The sequence below is a fragment of the Spermophilus citellus genome (assembly GCF_964194105.1).
Source record: "Spermophilus citellus genome assembly, chromosome: 2".
In the NCBI taxonomy this organism is placed as follows: domain Eukaryota; kingdom Metazoa; phylum Chordata; class Mammalia; order Rodentia; family Sciuridae; genus Spermophilus; species Spermophilus citellus.
In genome coordinates, this window is record NC_138183.1 from 10,243,598 (window position 1) to 10,266,810 (window position 23,213).

The following is a 23,213-nucleotide window of genomic DNA, read 5'->3' on the forward strand; positions in this document are numbered from 1 at the left end:
GTGTAAGTATTTATCCAAAAGGATTGAAAGAGACATAAAATGAATTACTGGTCATTTTTGTTTATTTTTGGTGTTTAGCTTGACTTTGTTTCTCCTTTGGTTGGCTTTTCCTTTATTGTAGTTCTTCGATTTGCAGATATCATTGTTGTTTTTCATTTCCTCCTTGTGTAATATTTTGCCAAGAATGTTCCTTTAGTGCAGGCTTTCTTGCTGTAATTTTTTAAGCTTTTGTTTGTCATTGAAAGCTTTTATTTAATCGTACATTTTGAAGCTTAACTTTGCTGGATATAAGATTCTTGGTTAGCATCCATTATCTTTTAGAGCTTGGTATATGTAGTTCCAGGATCTCCTAGCTTTGAGAGTCTAGATTGAAAAATCTGCTGAGATCAGAATTGGTTTTCCCTTATAGGTAATCTGATTTTTCTCTCTTGTGGCCTTTAAAATGCTATCCGTATTCTGTATGCTAGGCCTTTTCATTATAATGTGTCTTGATGTAGATCTGTTGTAATTTTGTACATTTGTCTTATTAGGCCTCTTGTATTTGATTTTCCTAGTTCATTCTTCATGCTTGGGAAATTTTCTGCTATTATTTCGTTAAAGAGATTGTGCATTTCTTTGGTTTGAATCTCTGAACTTTCCTCTATCCCAGTATATCTTAAATTTGGTCTTTTGATGGTATCATAATTCTTGGGTATTCTGTACATGTTTTTTTTTTTTACTATCTTCACTGTGAGGTCAGCTTTATTTTCAAGATCGTATATTTTGTCTTCATTGTCTGAGGTCCTGATTTCCAAGTGATCTAGTCTGTTTGTTGGTGATGCTATCTATTGAGTTTTTTAATTGGCTTATTGTTTCTTTCATTTCAAAAGATTTCTGTTTTTTTTTTTCAATATCTCTATCTTTCTTGAAGTAATCTCTTGCAACCTGTATTTGTTCTCTTGTCTCTTTGTTGGATGATCAATTTTTGCTTGTATCTGCTCCCTTAGGTCATTCTTTAATTTCCAAATCATTTTAGTTATGTATATTCTGAACTCCTTCTCTGACGGTTCACCTACTCTGCTGTCTATGCATTCAATTGTTGTAGTATCTTGGATGGTTTGAGGCACTTTCCATTCTTGTTTTTTCATGATATCTATGAGTCTTCGTCTCTTGCAGTGTGATCTGAGGTATTACAGCTTCTGCCTCATTGTCTTATAGTGTCCCTATACCAATATCTCATTTTTAAGGGAGAGATCAATATTACAGCACTCAGTGTGCCCAACATGCAGCCATATATCATTTAGCTTCTATTTTTATATTTACAGTTTTGTCACTATAATCAGAAATGATGAGTTCGGTTATCTTCTACCTTATAATCAATAGGTTTGCGTAATGGTTTACGGTTTCTAATGGTAGAAGCAGGGGCTAGGAGGTTGGCTGAGATGTTTATGAGGTAGAATATGAGAATATGGAGGTATTAGATTATATGACTAGTGAGAGGGTAATCATAAGAAGTTGACTGTTAGTAGGAGAAACGAGATAGGCAACCCTATGCAAGACCCCCTGTTATCTCAGCAACAGGGTAACTATTAGCACCTGTAGTAGAGATATTAGGTGCAGCCAGGCCCACAGGGACCTTGGTTACCAGGTCCTTATTGTTGTCCCTTGATAGAAGCAGCGATATCCCAGTTTCATGTGGCCGGCTCAAGCCTATATGTACCCTGATGTTGGGCTGTGGAGCCAGGCTTTGGTGAATAAGGACCCCAGCGCAGGGTGGCTCACTGTGGATCTCTGGGCTCTGGGAGGGCCTCTTCTCCTGATCTCCAGGCTGCAATGGTCCATATTATAAGATTATATTGGTGATTTGAGTATAATCAGAAGAATTCTGCATCTATCTTGGGAAGAAATCCTATCAAATAATATATCTAAGTTTTGCTTCGTTTTTATTTTTACTCACAGGGTAAATGAACATGTTTTCTTACAGGACTGAATTTGCCCTTAAAGAAATCATGTCCTCTGGAGGTGCTGAAGATGATATCCCACAGGGAGAGAGGAAAACAGTCACAGATTTTTGTTATCTTCTGGATAAATCCAAGCAGCTGTTCAATGGATTAAGGTTAGTGGATTCTTGATGCTTTAAATTTCCTGTAGTTCTTCATTTTTTTTTCCTGGCTGATTTGTGTAAGTGTCTGAAAGTTATGGATAGAATATTAATAAATACTTGTAGTAGAAGTGATGCTAACTTTTTTTTTTTTCCCTTTGACACTATTTAATCTTAGGTGAATAGACAAGGAAAGGAGGAAACCTTACTTTTTACTCAAGTTGAGCTGTTTCGTTTGTGGATTTATATGCACTGCTTGCACCATACTCGATTTACATCTGATTTCATGCCGTAGAGATTTTTATTTTTATTTTTATTTTTATTTTTTTTTTACTGAGAGGAGAGAGAGACAGACAGAGAGAGAGAGAGAGAGAGAGAGAGAGAGAGAATTTTAATATTTATTTTTTAGTTCTCGGCAGACACAACATCTTCGTTTTGCATGTGGTGCTGAGGATCGAACCCGGGCTGCACACATGCCAGGCAATCGCGCTACCGCTTGAGCCACATCCCCAGCCCCATGCCGTAGAGATTGAGGTCCAAGGAGCTTAGAAATACAGTTAAATGTGGAACCTCTTGTTGCAATTTTATGTATTTGTTTATTCGTCTGTTTCTTTTACTTTTTCTTTTGGGAGGATAAAATATTTGATCAAAGTAATGATGGAGTGTTCTTGACAGTGTCATTTTTACTTGGGTTTGCATGCTCTGAGAAGACTGGCAGCTAATGCCATGTATGCTTTTGTCAAAATGTGTTTTTGAGTGTACATTCTTGTGTATGATGGGTAAATAATTTTTTACCATTTTATTTTATTGAAGTGATTTAGCTCATAGTTTCGTCCTTGAGAGTCTTAGGATATTCATCTACTTCTAGTTCAGTTTAGTCATAAACAGATTCATGAATTAGGTAAAATACTAACAGCAAACAGGTTTTATTTTTTGCACATTTATATAGGAATGGATGATTTCAAAAACAGTGAATTAACCCACTTGAATCAAAGTGTGAAATATGATATGTCAAGAACTATGTAATGTTTTGAACAACCAACAATAAAAATTAAAGAAAAAAAAACAGTGAATTATTTTAATTTATAGTTTATTTTTGGGTGAAAATGCAATCTTTTTCTCCTAAATTTTATAATTGTATTATGTACCCCTAGGTTTAGAAACGTACCGGCAGTGTTTATGCACGCGATTGTCAGATGGCTCTTCTGTGGCCACCCTCTTTACAGCCACCTTTCAGGCATTTTCTTCTCCCTGTATTCATTTAATTGTTTTCATAATGCTCATCACTACTTTAAATTGTTAAATTTGCTATTTATGTCTACGAAGTGTTTGTCACTGTCTCTCTAGCACATTAGCCAGTGACTTACATGCCGTAGGTGCTTTGTTAATTTTGGCTAAAGGAAGGAGTCTTAAGATAGTGTTCTTATCTTCTACAGTTTGCTACTGTGATTAACCTTTTCTTTTGCTTTACAGGTGTATTTATTTTTTAAGGAATATTATTTTTCACCATTTTAATTCAACTTGGTAGGCCTAGTTTCATCTCTTGTTTTTCTAAATGTTTTGAACATTTTATGTTTGCCTACTTTGATTCATTTTTTTTGTTCTGCATTATTGTACAGGGATATTTATTTATTCAACATTGAGCTGGTACCAAGTGTGTACCACATTCTCTATTTGGTACAGAAAAAATCAGAGATAAAACTATCTTGTCTATGAGATACTCTATGAGGAAATTACAAAAAAACAAAGCCCAAGGCACCCATTTGCTCACTACCAGCCTGATTTTGTCTATTTATTGAGCGTATTTCCTATATAACTCTGTATACCTGTAGAAATTAAGGCAAATAAAAAGTTAAAGAATGGTAGATTTAAAGGATAGGAATCCATTAAAAAACTTGCATGAAATCCCTTGTGTAACTTTTGGCACCTTGCCTCTCAAACTCTGTGTTTTTTTTTTTGTTTTGTTTTGTGTGTGTGTGTATGTGTGTGTGTGTGTGTATTACTGGAGATTGGACCTAGAGGCACTTTATCCCTGAGCTACATCCCCAGTCCTTTGTATTTTTTTAAAAATTTGAGGTAGGGTTTCACTAAATTGTTCAGGCTGGATTTGGACTTGTGAGCTACCCGCCTCAGCCTTCCAAGTGGCTGGGATTGCGGGTGTGGTGTACCACCAGCACCACTGGCTCTCAAACTCTTAAAGCATGAACACAGCCACAATAGCTCTCACCCCTCCTTATCCTCTTCGTCTTCTCCAGCTTATGGAGCTTTATTTACACTGTAAAATACACCCAAAGTTTACTATTAAACAATTTAGTATATTCACAGAATTATGCAGCTATCCCCACAATCTTATTTTTAAAACATTTTATTCATCTCTAGAAGAAATTCAGTACTTGTCAGCAGTGATCTCCATTCCCCCAAACTTTAACCCTGACAACCACTAATCAATCTATCTATATGGATTTACTTGTTTTGGACATTTCGTGTAAGTGGAATTATATAACATGTGGTCTTTTATTATTAGCTTCTTTCATTTTAAATAATGTTTTTCAGGTCTGTCTATGTTGTAGTGTGTATTGGTAATTCATTCCTTTAATTACTGTTTGATATTCCACGATAAGTGTCTACCACATTTTGTTTTCCAGTCTCTTTGGTAGACATTTGAGTCGTTTCATATTTGTTGGCTATTATGAATAATAGTGCTGTGAACATCTGTGCCTAGGTTTTCACATGGATACAGGTTTTCAGTTCTTTCTGCTATATCCCAGGGAGTAGAATTGCTGGGTCTTATGGTACCTCCTACCTTTTGCGGAACTGCTGAACTGTTTTCCAAAGTGGCTACACCACCAGCAATGTATGAGAGTGAGCAGTGTTTCTTGGTCCCCACCAACTCATTGTTTAATCAACACATCTTACTGAGTTATAGTGGTGTCTTTGTGGCTTTAATTTGCCTTTCCTGAATAGCTAAGATGGCAAGTAGTCTTTTCATGTGCTTGTTAGCTATTTGTATTCCTCTTCTTTTTCTTCTTTTTGTTTTTCATTTTTTGATACTAGGGATGAACCCAGGGGCATGTAACCACTGAGCCACATCCCCAGCCCTTTTAATTTTTGTTTCAAGACAGGGTCTTGCTAAATTGTTTAGGGCCTCACTAAGTTGCTGAGGCTGGTCTCCAACTGGTGCCACCCCTGTATCAGCCTCCTACATGAATGGGATTAAAAGTATGTGCTACCATGCCTAGGTGTAGTTATAGCTCTTATGCTTACATCTGGGTGTAGTCTAGGTACTCTCCTGTTGGTGCATGGTGTTCAGCAGTAACAATGACATACACGTTTGCACATAGCAATCCACAATTTCTAAATCAGTTTCAGGCACATCTTTATCTTTTGGCCACATGACCACAATGAACAATACCAAAACGACCTGTTATTTAAAACTGACTTATATTTCACCTTTTTGAAATGTTCTCGTAGTTTTGTAAATATATTTTCACAGCGCAAATGGGCTCTTTTTTTTTTATCTTTTCTTTAAGTGCCATTTTTAACTATAAGACAGATTTTATTTATTTTTAAAGTAATTGTAGAATAAAATGTACACCTAGAAATAACAGAAGCTAACCTTCAGGATTGCTTATTCATTGTGGAGAAATGTATAATAATGTGATTGAATACTGATTACAATTTAATCCTTGAGCACTTAAAACTAATCTGGTTAGGAATTAATTATTTTGATTATTGTTCTCTGAAACAAGTCAATAAAAACCATTAAATTTGAAATTTAATTTCTCGGTTAAAAAGTTAGAAAGTCTATCAGTATATATGTGTAACTTGCAGATGTCACAAATAACCACCTGGAAACCAGTGCCTTTCTGATATATTGCTTGCCTCCCAGACACAGAGCAGTATCTTCCCAAAGTTTTGTTTAAAATTTGACAATAGGGGCTGGGATTGTGGCTTAGCGGTTGAGCACTTGCCTAGCACAGGCCAGACCTGGGTTCAATCCTCAGCACCCATAAAAATAAAGGCATTGTGTTGTGTCCATCTACAGCTAAAAAAATAAAAAATAAAAAATAAAATAAAATAAAAATTTGACAATACTGATAATGATAAATTGTGTTCTTTTACCTGGAATAGTAGGTAAGAAAATCTACCAGGGATTAAATTTCAGTGTTTTATATGAATGACCTTCTTCAATATAAATGAGCCTTAATTATCTCTACAAAAATATAGGTCTGTGGGGAGTAAAATATACATCTTTTCCTGAGCGCTTTGGGCTTTGAGCAGGATTGGCTCATGACTTCCCCATTGGGCCCCATAGGCCTGCATTTACTGAGAACTTGGCTCTTTGACTCTTCCTTATTCTTTTCACTTTTAGAGAACATCAGACAGTTGTTCTTTTTTTTTTTTTTTTTAAGGAAACAATACTTTTTAAATTTTTTTCTCTTTAGATATACCTGACCATAGAGTATATTTTGACATATTATACATACATAGAGTATAATTTCCCATTCTTGTGGTTGTACATGATGTGGAATTACACTGGTTATGTATTCATATATGATTGTAGGAAAGTTATGTCCGATTCATTCTAGACAGTTTCTTTTTAAATAGTTTTATATTATACCATATTTAAATGTCTCCAACTATCTTTTTTTTAACGTTTTTTTTTAATCTTTTTTTTATTGGTTGTTCACAACATTACAAAGCTCTTGACATATCATATTTCATACATTAGATTGAAGTGGGTTATGAACCCCCAACTTTACCCCAAATGCAGATTGCAGAATCACGTCGGTTACACATCCACAATTTTACATAATGCCCTATTAGTAATTGTTGTATTCTGCTACCTTTCCTATCCCCTACTATCCCCCCTCCCCTCCCCTCCCATCTTCTCTCTCTACCCCATCTACTGTAATTCATTTCTCTCCTTGTTTATTTTCCTATTCCCCTCACAACCTCTTATATGTAATTTTGTATAGCAATGAGGGTCTCCCTTCATTTCCATGCAATTTCCCTTTTTCTCCCTTTCCCTCCCATCTCATGTCTCTGTTTAATGTTAATCTTTTCTTCCTGCTCTTCCTCCCTGCTCTGTTCATAGTTGCTCTCATTATATCAAAGAAGACATTTGGTATTTGTTTTTTAGGGATTGGCTAGCTTCACTAAGCATAATCTGCTCTAGTGCCATCCATTTCCCTGCAAATTCTATGATTTTGTCATTTTTTATTGCTGCATAGTACTCCATTGTGTATAGATGCCACATTTTTTTTATCCATTCATCTATTGAAGGGCATCTGGGTTGGTTCCACAGTCTAGCTATTGTGAATTGTGCTGCTATGAACATCGATGTGGCAGTATCCCTGTAGCATGCTCTTTTAAGGTCTTCAGGGAATAGTCGGAGAAGGGCAATAGCAGGGTCAAATGGTGGTTCCATTCCCATCTTTCCCAGGAATCTTCAAACTGCTTTCCAAATTGGCCGCACCAATTTGCAGTCCCACCAGCAATGTACAAGTGTACCCTTTTCTCCACATCCTCGCCAGCACTTGTTGTTTGACTTCATAGTGGCTGCCAATCTTACTGGAGTGAGATGGTATCTTAGGGTGGTTTTGATTTGCATTTCTCTGACTGCTAGAGATGGTGAGCATTTTTTCATGTACTTGTTGATTGATTGTGTATCCTCCTCTGAGAAGTGTCTGTTCAGGTCCTTGGCCCATTTGTTGATTGGGTTATTTGTTATCTTATTGTCTAATTTTTTGAGTTCTTTGTATACTCGGGATATTAGGGCTCTATCTGAAGCGTGAGGAGTAAAAATTTGTTCCCAGGATGTAGGCTCCCTATTTACCTCTCTTATTGTTTCTCTTGCTGAGTCCAACTATCTTTTAATATGGAATTATTCCAGAATTTTGGCAGAAATATAAATGAACAGTTGCCCACATGGCATGATTAAATGGGAAAAAAAGCAAATTGCAAAAATGATATATATTATATAATCTTGATTTACCAAAATCCTGTATTAATTTAGTTTTCTACATACCAGAAAAACTTAGTAGGACTATTTGTCCTTAGTGCCCACCAGCTTGGTCTCTTTCTCCTGAGAGGCTGGTTTTCTCCAGTGTCCACTGTGTGTGAATGTGCCTGTTTTCTGTGTTTATATAAATGTAAGTGTTCTTTGTTCAGTGTTAGGATTTGGTTGGAAAGTGCTTGGAAGAAGCTGTCTTTATCTGTTTGGTGAATCTTCCTTAGATTTCCATTTGGTGGCTGGTTGGAGGCATCTCTGGTGTTTTCAAAACTATTCACTCTGTTGGCTCGCCAAGATCTTTGAGTTATGTGAAGTAAACACCTCTACTTTTAAGCATTCATTTCTTTTGCAATAGACAAGACTCCCTCTAGAATAATTACAGGAAGGATTTTTTGGTTGTCTCCTTCTTTCTCTATCTGTGTTGGCCTGAATAGGAAATAGGATCTCAGTGCTTATAGAGAATGTGGACCATGTTGGTGGTTATTGGGACCAGTCCTCAGCCTGGGGAAAAGAGGTGAAATGGAATCTTGGTGGAATAATGTCAGCTTATAATGTTGGGCCCTTTCCTGGACATGTCTTTCACTGCTAGTGCTTGTTTTTTTGCTTACTTTCCTTTGTGTTATTTTTCTTTTCTTCAGTTCATGAAGCAGGCATTAACCTTTTTTTGGGGGGGGGTGTGGTTCTGGGGTTTGAACTCAGGGCCTTATGCAAATACTCTACCACTAAGCTACATCACCAGCTAAAGTTATTACTGGGGTATAATATGTTTGCAGGAAAGTGCATATAAGTGTTTGTTTTTAACTGAGCATACCTAGGTGACTTGCATTTAGATAGAGATAAAATATGCAGCCAGACTCAGAAACCACCTCAGATCCCTCTCACTTGCAGTTTATAACTATATGAACTGAGCTAAAAAGTGTGTTTTATTGCATACACAGCTTCGTATTTTCTGTAGAATGTCTTGTTTGAGATACCTTGAAAATGTGCCTTGCCACCTTATATGAGCTGTTCATCTGAGTTGTCAGAGCCTTTCATTTTCTCAGCTATGACTATCTTAATGGAGTATTTTTCTTGATCAAAAATACCTTTTTATAATATGTGCATAATAAATTAGCTCCTCTTTCCATATTCTGTGTAAGAAAACATAGTCCAGAGAGAAAGAAATGTCTAAAATGAATGGTGTTTTGCTTTTAATAGTGTTTGCATGTAGTTATAGTAGTGATGAAGTGAGAAAAATGTTAGAAAAAGATTTGAATACTGTCAGAAAATGATCAAAGGCCCAAGTGTTTCCAGGGTTCTGGTTGCCATGGTGATTAAGACTGTCAAAGCAGAACAGAATACTTGATGGGATTACATAAGGGAGCATCCAGAGACCTGTGTTTGAGAACTGCAGATGTGTCTTCCAGTGATATCTGTAACTTATTGTGCTTTACAAAAGCAAAGGACTCCCAAGTTTTTGTTCATATATATATATTCCCTGCAAGTTAGAATTGTAAAGTGAAGTGTAATGGTCTTAGATAAAAATAATCACAGAAATTATTTTTTATTAAGTATGCTTCTAATATTTAAATTAAGGAAGAAATCATCATACCACTTCTTTAGAAGCCTATTTTTAGGATGCCCTTTTCCTAAATAAGAGGATAACTGAGCAGTTAGAAGTTCGTTCTGTTGTTCCCTTTTCCCCCTCCTCTGCCATTTTCTTCTTTATTCTTTTTTCCTCCCTCTTTCATCTCTTACATCTTGAGAAAATTAACATCCTCCCAGAGGCAAGTTCTGCAACTCTGCTAATGCTATTTCTGCGACAATATGCTAAACTATCTATACAAGCTTGGGATGTATGCTTTCATTTTATATGGCTTACCACTCAAAAAATTAGACTTGCATTGGAGGTGAACAACCGTCAGAGTGCATTAGGTACATGGTCTACGGGAATTTAATGTAAGCCATGCAGGCAATGTCAGATTTTCTAGCCATGTTAAAAAAAAATGTAAAACAAACATGGACTAGGGATGTGGCTCAGTGGTAGAGTGCTTGGCTGGGATTCATGAGGATCTGGGTTCAATCCCCAGTACCACAAAAAGATTAAAAGAAACAAGTTAAATTTAGTAATATAGGGGCCTGGGGTTGTGGCCAGCGGTAGAGCGCTCACCTAGCACATGCAAGGCCCTGGGTTCGATCCTCAGCATCACATGAAAATTAATAAATAAAATAAAGGTCTTGTGTACAACTACAACTGGTATCTGTCAAATCCCCCCAAAAATGTAGTAATGGGCTGGGGATGTAGCTCAAACGGTAGTGCGCTCGCCTGGCATTCCTGTGGCCTAGGTTCAATCCTCAGCACCACATACAAACAAAGATGTTGTGTCCGCCGAAAACTAAAAATAAATAAATAAATAAATGTTAAAATTCTCTCTCTCTCTTTAAAAAAAAAAGTAGTAATATTTTATTTGGAAAAGAATGGCAAAATATTTTATTTCAACACATAATCAATATAGAAAAATTGTTAGAGACATTTTACTTTTCCTTTTCATACAAAGTATTTGAAATAAGTGCCTGTTTTCACTTAGATTCATTTTAGATCAACTCAGCCACATTTCTGATGCTTAGTGGCCATGCAGAGCTCACGGCTCAGGGGTCCTTCCTCCCAGCGTGAGCTTCTGCTCTCAGCGTGGCCCACGCTGCTTTCTGATGAGTCCATGTTGGCCATTTTGGGTTCTTGTCTTCCCTGGTCCATCACATGTCTCTGTTTGCATCCTCTGCTTCCTCGTGTGTAGATGCTTGACGGTGTGCCAGTCTCTCTTGGCTGTTGGTAATTTGTCCCCACCTGCCTGGATTTGGGGATTTGACAGATACCTTAGCACTTATTATGTTCATTTGCTGGAGCTGTCATCACAAAGCACCGCAGATTGGGTCACTTAAACAACAGAAATTTATTTTCTTACAATTCTGGAGGTTGGAAGTCCAAGAGCTAGATGTCGGCAGGTTTGATTTCTTCTGAGGCCTCTCACTGAACCATCAGTCATCATGTGTACATGGGCCGCTGGCATTTCTCTGTGAGTTCTAATCTCTTCTTATGAGAATACAAGTTGTACTGTATCAGAGCCTACTCTGAAGGCCTCATTTTAACTTAATCTCTTAAAAGACCCGTCTCCAAGTGTGGTCATATTTTGAGGTACAGGGATCAGAACCTCAGTGTGCGAATTTGGGGGATAAGCAGTTTGGCCCATAACACTTAGTTCTGCTGAGAATGTTGTCTGTTATCTAGTTGTGCTGTCAGCTTTGGGAAGAGATCCGAGTTGATTCAGAACTATTCTGTCATCATTTCTCCAGAGTTCAGAAAATTAGCTTTTTAAATACTATACTAAAATATTGAACAATAAAACAGATTCTAATTAATTTTTTTGTTGTTAATATTGTTTGCTATCAAAGGCCAATATAATGTGATCCTTTTTTAAAATATTTTTTTTAAGTTATGGGTGGACACAGTAACTTTATTTTATTTGTTTATTTTTATGTGGTGCTGAGGATTGAACCCAGTGCCTGCACGTGCAAGGTGAGTGCTCTACCACTGAGCCACAACCCCAGCCCTATAATGTGATCTTATAAGTTGGTTCCTCTAAGATCTCAATTGTTAGATTTGACTTAGAAACAAGATAGGCTTTCTTTTATGTTGCTGATGGAAGCTGGATCAGAGATTGGTATTTGTGGTTAGTTTTTTTAAAAAATATTTTTTATGTTGCATATGGGCACAATACCTTTATTTTATTTTATTTATTTTTTATGTGGTGCTGAGGATCAAACCCAGTGCCTTCCATGTTTGAGGTATGTACTCTACCACTGAGCTACAACCCCAACCCTGTGGTTAGTGTTTAAGGTTCTCAAGGATGAATATTAAGAGAGAAAATAAAAAATATATGTAAGGAATGCTGAAGAATTCATTATATCCTCTAAACAATTTCATGAGTGTTTATTATCTTAATTTTTACAGACGAGAAAGTCAAATCTTTTGACAGATTAAGTAATACCCTATGTTAATATGAGGCATTATAATTTTGGAAGTGCTGCCTTAAATATTAGTGTTTCTGCAAAATAGGAGCAAGACTCCCAAACACAAGTAAATGCTTGATGGCTTCCTGACTTCTCACACTTTTCTTGATTCTCAGAGGAATCCCCATCCCTGATGCTCCTTTCAGTCTCACCACACATACAGAAGTGTGATGAAAATTTGCCAGGACAAGTGAGCCCTAAAACCCCAAGAAGGAGCATGGAATTTACAAGTAGCAACTTAGCCAGGAATGGTGGCACACGCCTATATTCCCAGCTGCTTGAGGCTGAGACAGGAGGATTCCAAGTTTGAGGTCAGTCCTGGAAATTTAATGAGAACCAGTCTCAAAATAAAGACTAAAGAGCTGGAGATATAATTCAGTGAAGAGCACTTGCCTAGCATGTGTGAAGCCCTGAGTTCAATCCCTAGTACCGAGGACCTGGAGGGATTCTCAATCTGTTGTTCTATGAGAAAGATACCATTTGAAAATACAGCTATTAGTAGCTGTGTGTTTAAATGTAATGCCTTCCTTGAAACTGGTTCACAGGAGGAGGAGATGCCACTCCATAGCCCCATTTTTCTTGGCATATCTAAATTCAGATTGGGAGCAGTTATACAAAGCTATTCATCTTCATAAGCCATCATTAGGAATGAACAGTGCACTAAGTGCCGTTCATGTGCCAGTACAATTCTAGATTCTGGGCTAGGCATAGGACAGGATGCAAAGATAAATAGGGTGCCTGCCTTTAAATGAATCCAACATTTGTGGGCCTTTCATCTCATTTGAAAAAAGCTTTGCTTCCTGGGTGTAGTGGCACATACCTGTAATCCCAGCAGCTTGGGAGGCTGAGGCAGGAGAATCACAAGTTCAAAGTCAGCCTCAGCAATTTACTGAGGTTCTTAGCATCCCAGTGAGACCCTGTCTCTAAATAAAATATAAAAAAGGGCTGGGGATATAGCTCAGTAGTTAAGTGCCCTGGATTTAATCTCCAGTACCAATAATAACAACAACAACAACTTTTCTTGCTCTTAAATGAACACAGAAATTGTTATGGTGGCATTGTTAAGATATTCCGCCCTGCAAGAAACATTCAACCTTTTTAGCCTGGGTCTGTGATCCCCTTGGCATTTTTAAGCTTACAAATCCACTCGTATACCTGATTTTTAAAAATGTTTATTTATTTTTTTGTAATCTTACACAATAACTTTATTTTATTTATTTATTTATATGTTGTGTAGAGGAACCAACCCAGGACCTTGCACATGCAAGGCGAGTGCTCTACTACTGAGCCACAACCCCAGCCCTCTATACCTAATTTTTAAAGCTAAGCTTAGCAAGGAGGTAAAAAAAAAAAAAAAAAAATGGAGATGCTAAACAAGGAAATGCTCACTTGGGCTTTGTCAGTCTCAAATATAAGCACAGATTGGAACAAAGATGTTCCTGTTGTGTAGTGCGCCCTGTAAACAACTCCTTGGAGTTTAGCACTGTAGGAGTGGGCACTGTGCTCCTTGATTTTGAGAAGTTAGCTTATTGCTTGGCCTTTGACTGTAGCTTGTTGAAGGTCAGCAGCATCCTGAAACCTGGGGAGCAGAACTATGTCCCAGAAAAGAACCACTAATACAGAAACTCTAGTTGGTTGTTTCATCTGGTAGAAAAGAGAGAACAGCTGGAGGTGGTGATACCTAAACCCCACCTACTTGGGAGGCTGAAGCAGGAGGATCACAAGTTTGAGACCAACCTGGGCAACAAAGTGAGACCCTGTCTCAAAATAAATGAATGAATGAATGAATGAATGAATGAATGAATGAGGGTGTAGCTCAGTGACAGAGCACTTGCCTATAGTGTGTGAGGCACTGGGTTCAATCCCCAGTACTTGGAAGAATAGGAAAGAGAGAGTATTGAATTGTGAGGGGAGATTTGAATTGACTCATAGCTTTAAAACTTACTGACCACAATTCCTAAGTAATTTAATGTATGGATGTGTATATATGTATACTTGTGTATATTTGTATATGTACCTGTAAATACACACATACCTTGGGAAAGCCAAGCATTTTAAGGACTAGACTAAGCAAAAAGAAGCCAATGGAATAGATAGTAAGAAGAGAAAGAAGTCAGAGTGGCCAGAGGGTGAGGAAGTGTTGAACAGGGTCATAGCACAGAGAGGACGGGTGGAAGGAGGATGGAGGGGTCTACATGACTTGGAGTTTACGTGCAGGAGGCACCAGTGATTCAGTAAAGATAATGGATTTATAGAAACTTGAAAGAAACTTTCTGCGTTTTAACACCTCAACTCTACATTTGAAACATCCCTGAGAATCAGGTTTGATCATTTCTTCCTGCCCTAGTCTCCTGACTCCTATTGATAGCTCTGAGGATTTACAGAGCGAGATTACTGCCATACTTTCACTTTCCTCTAAAACCTTTGAAAAAGAATATGTGCAGCCAATTTATAACATAGGTGCCTTTGCAAATGTGAACTATAAGGTCATTTAGCTTATGGGGTAATTCAGAGCCCCATTTAATTTAGTTCCACGGACCATTAATTTCCTATCTCTACTGACAGTCATAATGACCAAATGATATACTCAGAGTTTAAAACCAGAGTCAAGCTCTGAATAGTAGAAAATTTTGTCTAAAACTCTTTATAATGTACCTGAGTTAATTTTAAACTCTAATCATATTATGGCAATTTGTGATTTAGCCTCTGTATGTCTCATTAGAGAAAGGGTGAACAAAACTGCTGTCTATACAGCTGATTCTTTAGACTGGAAGGGTAGATGTTCTGAATTCTTTTGTGGAAAACAGAAAATTTAGGCAACATTGATCATAGCTACAGATCAGAAAATACATTTACTGTAAGAACCTTGCTTGAGGTTTTAAGTCACACTCTGAATTTAGCCCTCACACAAAAGTCTCTTCTCCTCTTCTACTTTCTGCTACACATCTGAAATATACAGGCATGAAATAAAATATTGGTTGTGGTTCTGTGTCCTCCTCGACAGGATATACTCCTGAGTTTATTACAGTTGTCAGTTTAAGAAACTCAAAGGAACTTGAAGGCAAATTCTTTCTTGAAAATTTGCCAAAACACTTTATACTTTTAAAGAGGTACCCAATAATTGTCAGTTGTCAAACAGTTGATGTTGCTGACAGATGCTTTTATGTAACACTACAGCTTCCTAACAGCAGCTGCATGGAGTCTAAAGAGCCCAGCAGCAGCTTCCATGTGGAAACATCTGATTGGGTCCTCCCAAACAGCCTCTCACCAGAGAGCCACATGGACATGAAAACTTGAAATAAATGGGGAAGCCAATGGCTTTAGTTAACCTATTTCTGTAATCTGAAATGGATTTTTACTTATTACAAGGATAATAGAAGTGAATTAAAAATGCAATTGTTAGCCAATTCTTGGTATGTGTGAAAATTTTTACACAGGAAGACTTTTGCTTTCTTATCCATTGTCTTAATTTTTGGTGCAGAGAGGTAGATATTTGCCAGACACTGTGACATACAGTGTGTATATATAAGTACATACATACACTTAACATGCACAGAAAAATTATTCTTAATGGTAGCAATGTCCCCAGTACAAAAACACAATAAAATAAAAAAGAAAGTTGTCTGCCTGACTGCCTTCCTACCAGGACAGTACTCCAGCCCCCGTGGCTCGGCCTGGCAGGCTGCAGCGGTGGTGCAGTCTCACTGTGAACACTTTCAGGTGCATAACTAACTACACACGGAAACATGTTGGAACTAAGCCCAGAGATGGCCACAGGTAGGCAGAAGGTGAGAGCCATCTTCATCTTTCTAGAAGGGGGAAATGATTCATAACTGTCAAAAATGTGATTAGAGTTTTAGAAGTTCATAAAATCACTTATGTAAGTTACAAATTTGAGTCATGATTCTGTTTATTTTGTGACTACTGAAAATGGATAATTTTTCATCAATATAGAAAATAATTATGAATCACCACAATTAAAAAAAAAAAAAAGATTGCAGCCAGTATGGAAAGCAGAATGGAGATTCCTTGGAAATCTGGGAATGGAACCACCATTTGACCCAGCTGTCCCTTTCCTCGGACTATACCCAAAGGACTTAAAAACAGCATGTTACAGGAACACAGCCACATCAGTGTTTATAGCAGCACAATTCAGAATAGCTAAACTGTGGAGCCAACCTAGATGCCCTTCAGTGGATGAATGGATAAAAAAATGTGCCATATATATACAATGGAATTTTACTCAGCAATAAAAGAGAATAAAATCATGGCATTTGCAGGTAAATGGATGGCTTTGGAGAAGATGACGCTAAGTGAAGTTAGCCAATCCCCAAAAAAACAAATGCCGAGTGTTTTCTCCGATATAAGGAAGCTGACTCATAGTGGGGTAAGGAGAGGGAACATGGAACAAATAGATGAATTCTAGATAGGGAAGAGAGGAGGGAGGGAAAGGAAGGAGGCAGGGGATTAGCAAGGATGGTGGAATGTGATGGACATCATTATCCAAAGTACATGTATGAAGACACGAATTGGGTGTCAACCTACTTTATATACAAACAGATATGAAAAATTGTGGTATATATGTGTAATAAGAACTGTAATGCAAAAAAAACCCCAAGTACATGTATAAAGACACAAATTGGTGTGAACATACTTTATACAAATCTATATGTGTAATAAGAATTGTAATGTATTCCCCTGTCGTATTTAAAAAAATAAAAAATAAAAAAGAAGCATAAAATCTCTGATAATGTTTGTTCAAGAAAAAAAAAAAAACAGTCCCCTTCCCTAGATACATAGCTATGAATAGTCTCCTCTCATACTGTCTCTGATCTTGTTACGAGATTTGCTTTGGCTGATAGGATAGTAGCAAATATGAAACAAGGACTTAGAGCTTGCCCTCTTTTGGGACACTTGCAGCCAACCCCCATATTATTTTACCAAACCAAGCTAGCCTGCTGGATGATGAGGAACATGTGATTGACCAAGCAGGCAATGCTAGTTTTGAGGGAGGCCCTTGACCACTAGCTGTCTGAGTTATGAGTGAAGTCTGGTTGAGAGCAGTAGAACTGGCCACCTAAACCTAACTCAGACTGCCAATCATAAAATCACTAGCTAATCAGTGGTTTTGTGTTAAGCTGCTGTTTTTATTTGTTCTGGTTGTTCAACCTAGGGATTGAACCCAGGTGTTCTCTACCTTTGAGCTACTTCCTCAACCCTTTGTAAAATTTTTATTTTGAGACAGAGTCTTGCTAAATCGCCGAAGCTGGTCTCGAACCTGCCATCCTCCTGCCTCACCCTCTGGAATTGCTGGGATTACAGGCATGTGCACCATACCCAGTTTAAGCTGCTGAGTTTTGAAGTGGTTTATTATGCAGCAAAAAGTAGCTGAAGTTGAGCATGGTAGCACACTCCTGTAGTCCCAGCCACTCAAAAGGCTAAGACAAGAAGATAACTTGAGCCCAGATGTTCAAGGCAAGCCTTGACAACATAGTGAGACCCTATCTCATTTAAAAAAGGAAAAAAAAAAGTTAACTGATAATGTCTTCAATCACAAAATCATTACCAGCTCTTCTATAAATTGTGTATTTGAGATATAGATTAAAAATTAATAAAGAAATATTAGCATGGTTGACATTGTATATGCTGAGAGCTATAAAACCCATGAATAAGGCATAGTTCTTTGGGAAAGACAAAGAATATTCTGGCAGTTGGTAGGTTTCTATGTATTCATGGTTTAGAGTGTCAGAGAGCTGAACTGTGAGCTCTCACCATTATCCAGCTGCTCTGACACTAATTGATACAAACCTGCTGGACTAATTGTTCTAGGAGCTGCAGTCCATGTATAGAGCTGAGAGTGGATTTGATTGTCCTCTTCCCTTGCCCAAGAAACATGCTATGGGAAGATGAGCTAGCCAGCACCTCCTGACCTGCTCAGACTTTCTTCTAGGAAAAGGAATCAGATCTCCAAATGGGCTCATTCTAAAACAGAGTCACTCCCCCTTACCTCTTCCCACCCACACCCACATGGGAATGAAAACACCTTCCTTAAGGCTCATACCTCTGAAAATTATCTACAATAGAAACTAAGCAAATTCTGTAAACTTTTCTTCTTCAATAAAATGCCATAGATCATGGCTCAGTGGTAGAGCACATGCCTAGCACTGTTGAGACTTGGGTTCCATTTCTTGTACCATCAGAAACAAAAATTAAAATTAAAACGGCAAGAAAGACTTTTAGAAAACCAAAAACACTGTATCAGGATTAAAATTCACATCAAGGACAAAGAGTAGAACTGATAACTACTGAACGACATTAAATTAGTATGTTTTTGACAAATGTCCAAGAGAAAAAGTAAAATTGGAGTAAAAAAAATGAGTAAGATACAGCTAAAGAATTGTCTATATATATATATATATATATATATATATATATATATTTTTTTTTTTTTTTTTTTTTTAATGGAGAAACCAGGAAAATTGGAATAGAAAATGTCAAGATGAATCCCTCCAAATTTTTGCAGCATTTGAAAAACATCTGGGTAAGCAGATCAAGAGGACATATTAAAAAAAAATGCTGGTTTGGGGAAAAATATTTGGAGACTGATAGCTACTGGTCAAGAAATAAAAACTAAACAGAAATTCATAAATTAGAATATGATGATATTATAGGCTTAGCGAACTACCCATGTACAACTGTCAAAATACACTGCACCCAATTCATCATTTAAAACACTTTCTAGCAAAACATAGTAGGTTGAACTAGCTACACAAATTCTGTTCAATGGCTTTCTCAAGGATGCCTGAAAAGCTAGCACTTTCGTTTGACCTGTCAGTTTTTATTTTGATAACCACAAAATTAGGTACAAGAAGTTTGTCTTTAAAACCGTTTGCTTGAGTTGTGGCTCAGTGGTAGAGCACTTGCCTAGCATGTGTGAGGCACTGGGTTCAATTCTCAGCACCACATACAAATAAGTAAAATAAGAAGGTCCATTGACAACTAATATATATATATATATATATATATATATATATATATATATATATATATATATTAAAAGTCCTTTGCTTTAAGCAAAGATTACTAATATTTATGGACACCTAAAATTAGAAACAATTTATTTAAAGCAAGAGAACACATATGACTAAAAAAATTTGGCAAGAAATATACTAATATATTAAATTTAATTGACTAGGTCATGGATTGTTCTTTTCATCTTGAACTTTTTTTCTTAGTGTAAATGTATTTGTTGAAAACTTCTTTTTGAAAGTAACATGCATATACACATACACACAATTATATATATTCATAAATAAATAAATGAGAACTTCTAGAGTGGAAAACAGGGTTATTAGGAGCAGAAGTAGAGAAAACTTCATCATCCAATACATATTGGATGTTTTGTGCCTTTTGAATTATATACAATGTCTATAAAGTTCTAAAATGGATGAAAAGATAATTTCATGATTAAAAAAGCATGTGTTGGGCTGTGGTTATAGCTCAGTGGTAGAGCACTTGCCTCACATGTATGAGGCACTGGGTTTGATCCTCAGTACTGCATAAAAGTGAATAAATAAAATAAAGATATTGTGTCTATCTACAACTAAAAAAATTTTGTTTTAAAAAAGCATATGTTGGGGCTGGGGTTGTAGCTCAGCCATAGAGCACTCGCCTACCACATGCGACGCCCTGGGTTCAATCCTCAGCACCACATAAAAATAAAAAACAAAATAAAGGTAAAAAAATAAAAAAGCATATGTTTTCAGAAAGGTGAGAGCTGGATGTAGCTCAGTGGTAGAGTGTGTGCTTAGCATGCAGGAGACCCTGGGTGCAATCCCCAGCACTGCAGGAAATAGAGCGAAATAATATAAAGAGCTCATGCTAACAAATAGTAGTGCTCTGAGCTCCTTCTCACCTTTTCCTGGTTTTCAGAGGCAAACACTTCTGAGTGCTTCTGATTTCACTTTTCCTGGTGTTTATCTCCATTTCTCAGGTTAATACGCTTATATCACTATTTCTTCATTTACCAGTTTGTCTGTTTTCTGTTGACACTCTGTTATGATAAATGAAGATCTCATTTGCCCCAAAAGTTACCCTTTCTCCTGCTTACAGCTTCCCATAGAAATAACAGCAGTAGTAGTATCTAATAAAAACTAGCAGCCCACTGGCCAAGTCCAGTGGGAGGATTGCTTGAGCCCTGGAGTTCAAGATCAGCTGGGGCAGCCTAGTCAGTCTCTATCTCAGAAAAATAAAAGACCATATTATGGCTGGGGTCGTGGCTCTCTGGTAGCATGCTCGCCTTGCATGTGTGAGGCACTGGGTTGGATCCTCAGCACCACATTACAAAAAAATAAATAAATAAAGCTATTAAATTTTTTTAAAAAATTATATCAAATTACCTTTAGGCTAGGTATGTAAGGTATATGAAACATGAACGGCTTTGATATTTGGACTAGGGTCCTGTCTCCAACATGTCTCATTAAATATGTAGGAATATTCCGAAATTCAAAGTTGGAAGCACTTCTAGCCTCAAGCATTTCAAATAAGGCATGCTCAGTTTGTATTCCTATTTTATAGATGTAGCAGAGAGTCTGCTTACTCAAGTCACACAGACAGCAGCCAGGCCAGTCTCTCAACTCTCACATTATCTCTGTGGCATTTCTTTGCTCCTCATTTAATTAGATGAGGAAATTATCACTCCTACTACTTTCTTCATTTTTTCTCCTCTTCTTCTGTCCTTAATTTTTTGTCAGTTATAACTTTACAATTTCATTTTCTGGAACATGTACTTAGAGTTTTATGAGTTAAATATTTTGTGTGTTTTTCTTTATGCGGATTCTAATAGTTGAAAATGAATAATAAACAGCATTTTGACATATGACTAAATATTTTATATTGCAGGGCGAGGAATTGAACAATGATTACTTTTCCTTTTCTGTAACTCCAACGTATAACTCAAAGACATTCATTCGTAGGTTCAAATTTAAATGCAATCACTCATTTTAACACTATTTGTTACTTAAAATTGTGCCATTTTATAGTCATTTTTGCCTTTCTTCTATAGTTTTTGGATTAAATTATGTAGTACATACAAATTGCTAGAACAGTGTCCTAGGATTGATCAGCTTTGTCAACACTGTTCTTGTGGGTTGGATTTACTCTTTCTAGATTCTGTGCTCACCTTACCAGTTTTTTTATTTTGGTGGAGCATTTCTTCAGGCTACTTCCCTCTCTTTAATTTTTTGGTACTAGGGGTTGAATACAGGGGCACTTTACCACTGTGCTGCATTCCCAGTCCTTTTTAATGTTTTTTTTTGTTGTTGTTGTTGTTGTTGTTTTTTTTAATTTTGAGATAGGTTTTTGCTAATTGCTGAGGCTAGCCTTGAACTTGTGGTCCAACTGTCTCAGCCTCCTGAGTTGCTGTGATTACAGCTATGCACCACCGAGCCCGGCTTGCTCAGGTTACTTCTCAGGAATGGGTGTTGGGAGTTGCTCTTCTAAGCCCTTCCGTGCCTGGAAATTTCATTATTATTCCTTCTACCTGATTAATAAGCTTTGAAAGCAGTTTTCCCTTTTTTTTGGAGGGGGGTATTATTTTAATACAGCATTTCTGATGAAAAGCCTGGTGCTAGTCTGATTCTTATATCCTATAATTTGTTCTTCCTGTTCTGAATTTCATGAAGATGGGTCATTTTTCATTTATCTAGTTTGCTACTTGGTGTATCCTCAATTTGTAGATATTTCTTCCTTTAGTTTTTTCCTCTATAATTTGTTTGGGTGGCACTCTATTATTGATTGTCTCTTTTCTATTTTTCCATCTCATTGTTTTCCCTTTAGCTTTTTAGTAGATTTCCCGCTTCCAATGAAGTATTATTTCAGCAATAATTTTTAAAATTTTCAACTTCTTTTTTCTGAGTTCTCCACTCATTGAGTCTTGCTCTTATTTTTATGAATGTATAAATTCTGAGAATAATAATTTGAATTGTTTTGCTTTTTATCCTGTTCTCTGAATTATGTTTTGTCATGTTACAAACTTTCCTTCAACATCTAACCAATTCTTATTGAAGAATGACATGATAGAAAGTCTGACCAAGGTCACTGTTTATGTAAGCCCTGTTTTCCATGGAGAGATGTGCCTTATGCTAAACGGCTGACCTTATTTGGGCCCACTCCCACCCTAATCAGTCAATGCCAGAAGAGAAGTTTATCTAGTTTCTCTAATGAGAAACCTCTCCCCTCCTGCCCTCTGATCCTCTCCCGTCCCTCTCTCTTTCTTTCCCTGTGCCTAGGATGATAACTGCAGAGGTAATTGGCATTTCAGGTGGGGATGGGGGGGAGGACACAACAGGTAATATTGGGAATTCAGCCCAGGTATGTTCTCTCACTGAGCTACACCCTACCCTTTCTTTTTTTATTTTTTTTTTTTATTTTGAGATAGGGTCTTGATAAATTACCTAGGCAGCCCTGAATCCTCCTGCCTCCCCTCTAAATTGCAGGGATTACACTGTATGTGGGCCCAGCAGCAAATGGTTCTTCTGTAGACCTTCAGTTGGATCCTTGTTTGAAACATTTTAATTCCTTTTGATGTTTTGTAACTTCTTTTTCGCTCCTCTTCCCTCCTCAGTTTTTCTTAGGTGCCAGCTTTTCTGCTCAGGCTGGACGTTTTCAGATTGTCCCTCCAGACCAACCTTTTATCCTTTTGCCTCATTGATTAACTTGAGAGATTGACCTTCACGGCTGAATCAACAGGCTGGTTTGCACCTGCAGGACATGGAGGGCCAGGGGAGCCAGCGTGGATGCTTTCTGTGCTCACTGCTTAGATGCTGCCTAGCTGCAAAGTGGCCTGAGGGCACATCAGCATTCTTGTGGTTTCCCTTCTCCCTCTGTTAAACTCTTCTCAGTGACTCATTTGGGTGGTCTTTATTTCCCGCCAGGATTTTGAGTGACAGGAAGTAATAATATTGACATTTCTTCATATAACAATGTTATTTCTTCATCACATGTTGTTTTTCCAGAAATTTGTTGAAATCTCTCATCTGTTGATTGCCTATCTCTTTTTATTTTTTTATA

The 23,213-nt window shown here is 37.2% G+C and overlaps 1 protein-coding gene across 1 annotated transcript in view; it reads left to right on the plus strand.

The window, feature by feature from the left end:
- Positions 1 to 23,213, plus strand: part of SCAI (suppressor of cancer cell invasion) — a 157,201-nt gene that overhangs the window by 65,543 nt on the left and 68,445 nt on the right. Inside the window, exon 3 of the mRNA XM_081281926.1 lies at positions 1,964 to 2,095. Within this exon, the coding sequence (XP_081138052.1) occupies positions 1,964 to 2,095 (132 nt within the window). The remainder of the gene's footprint in view (positions 1 to 1,963; positions 2,096 to 23,213) is intronic.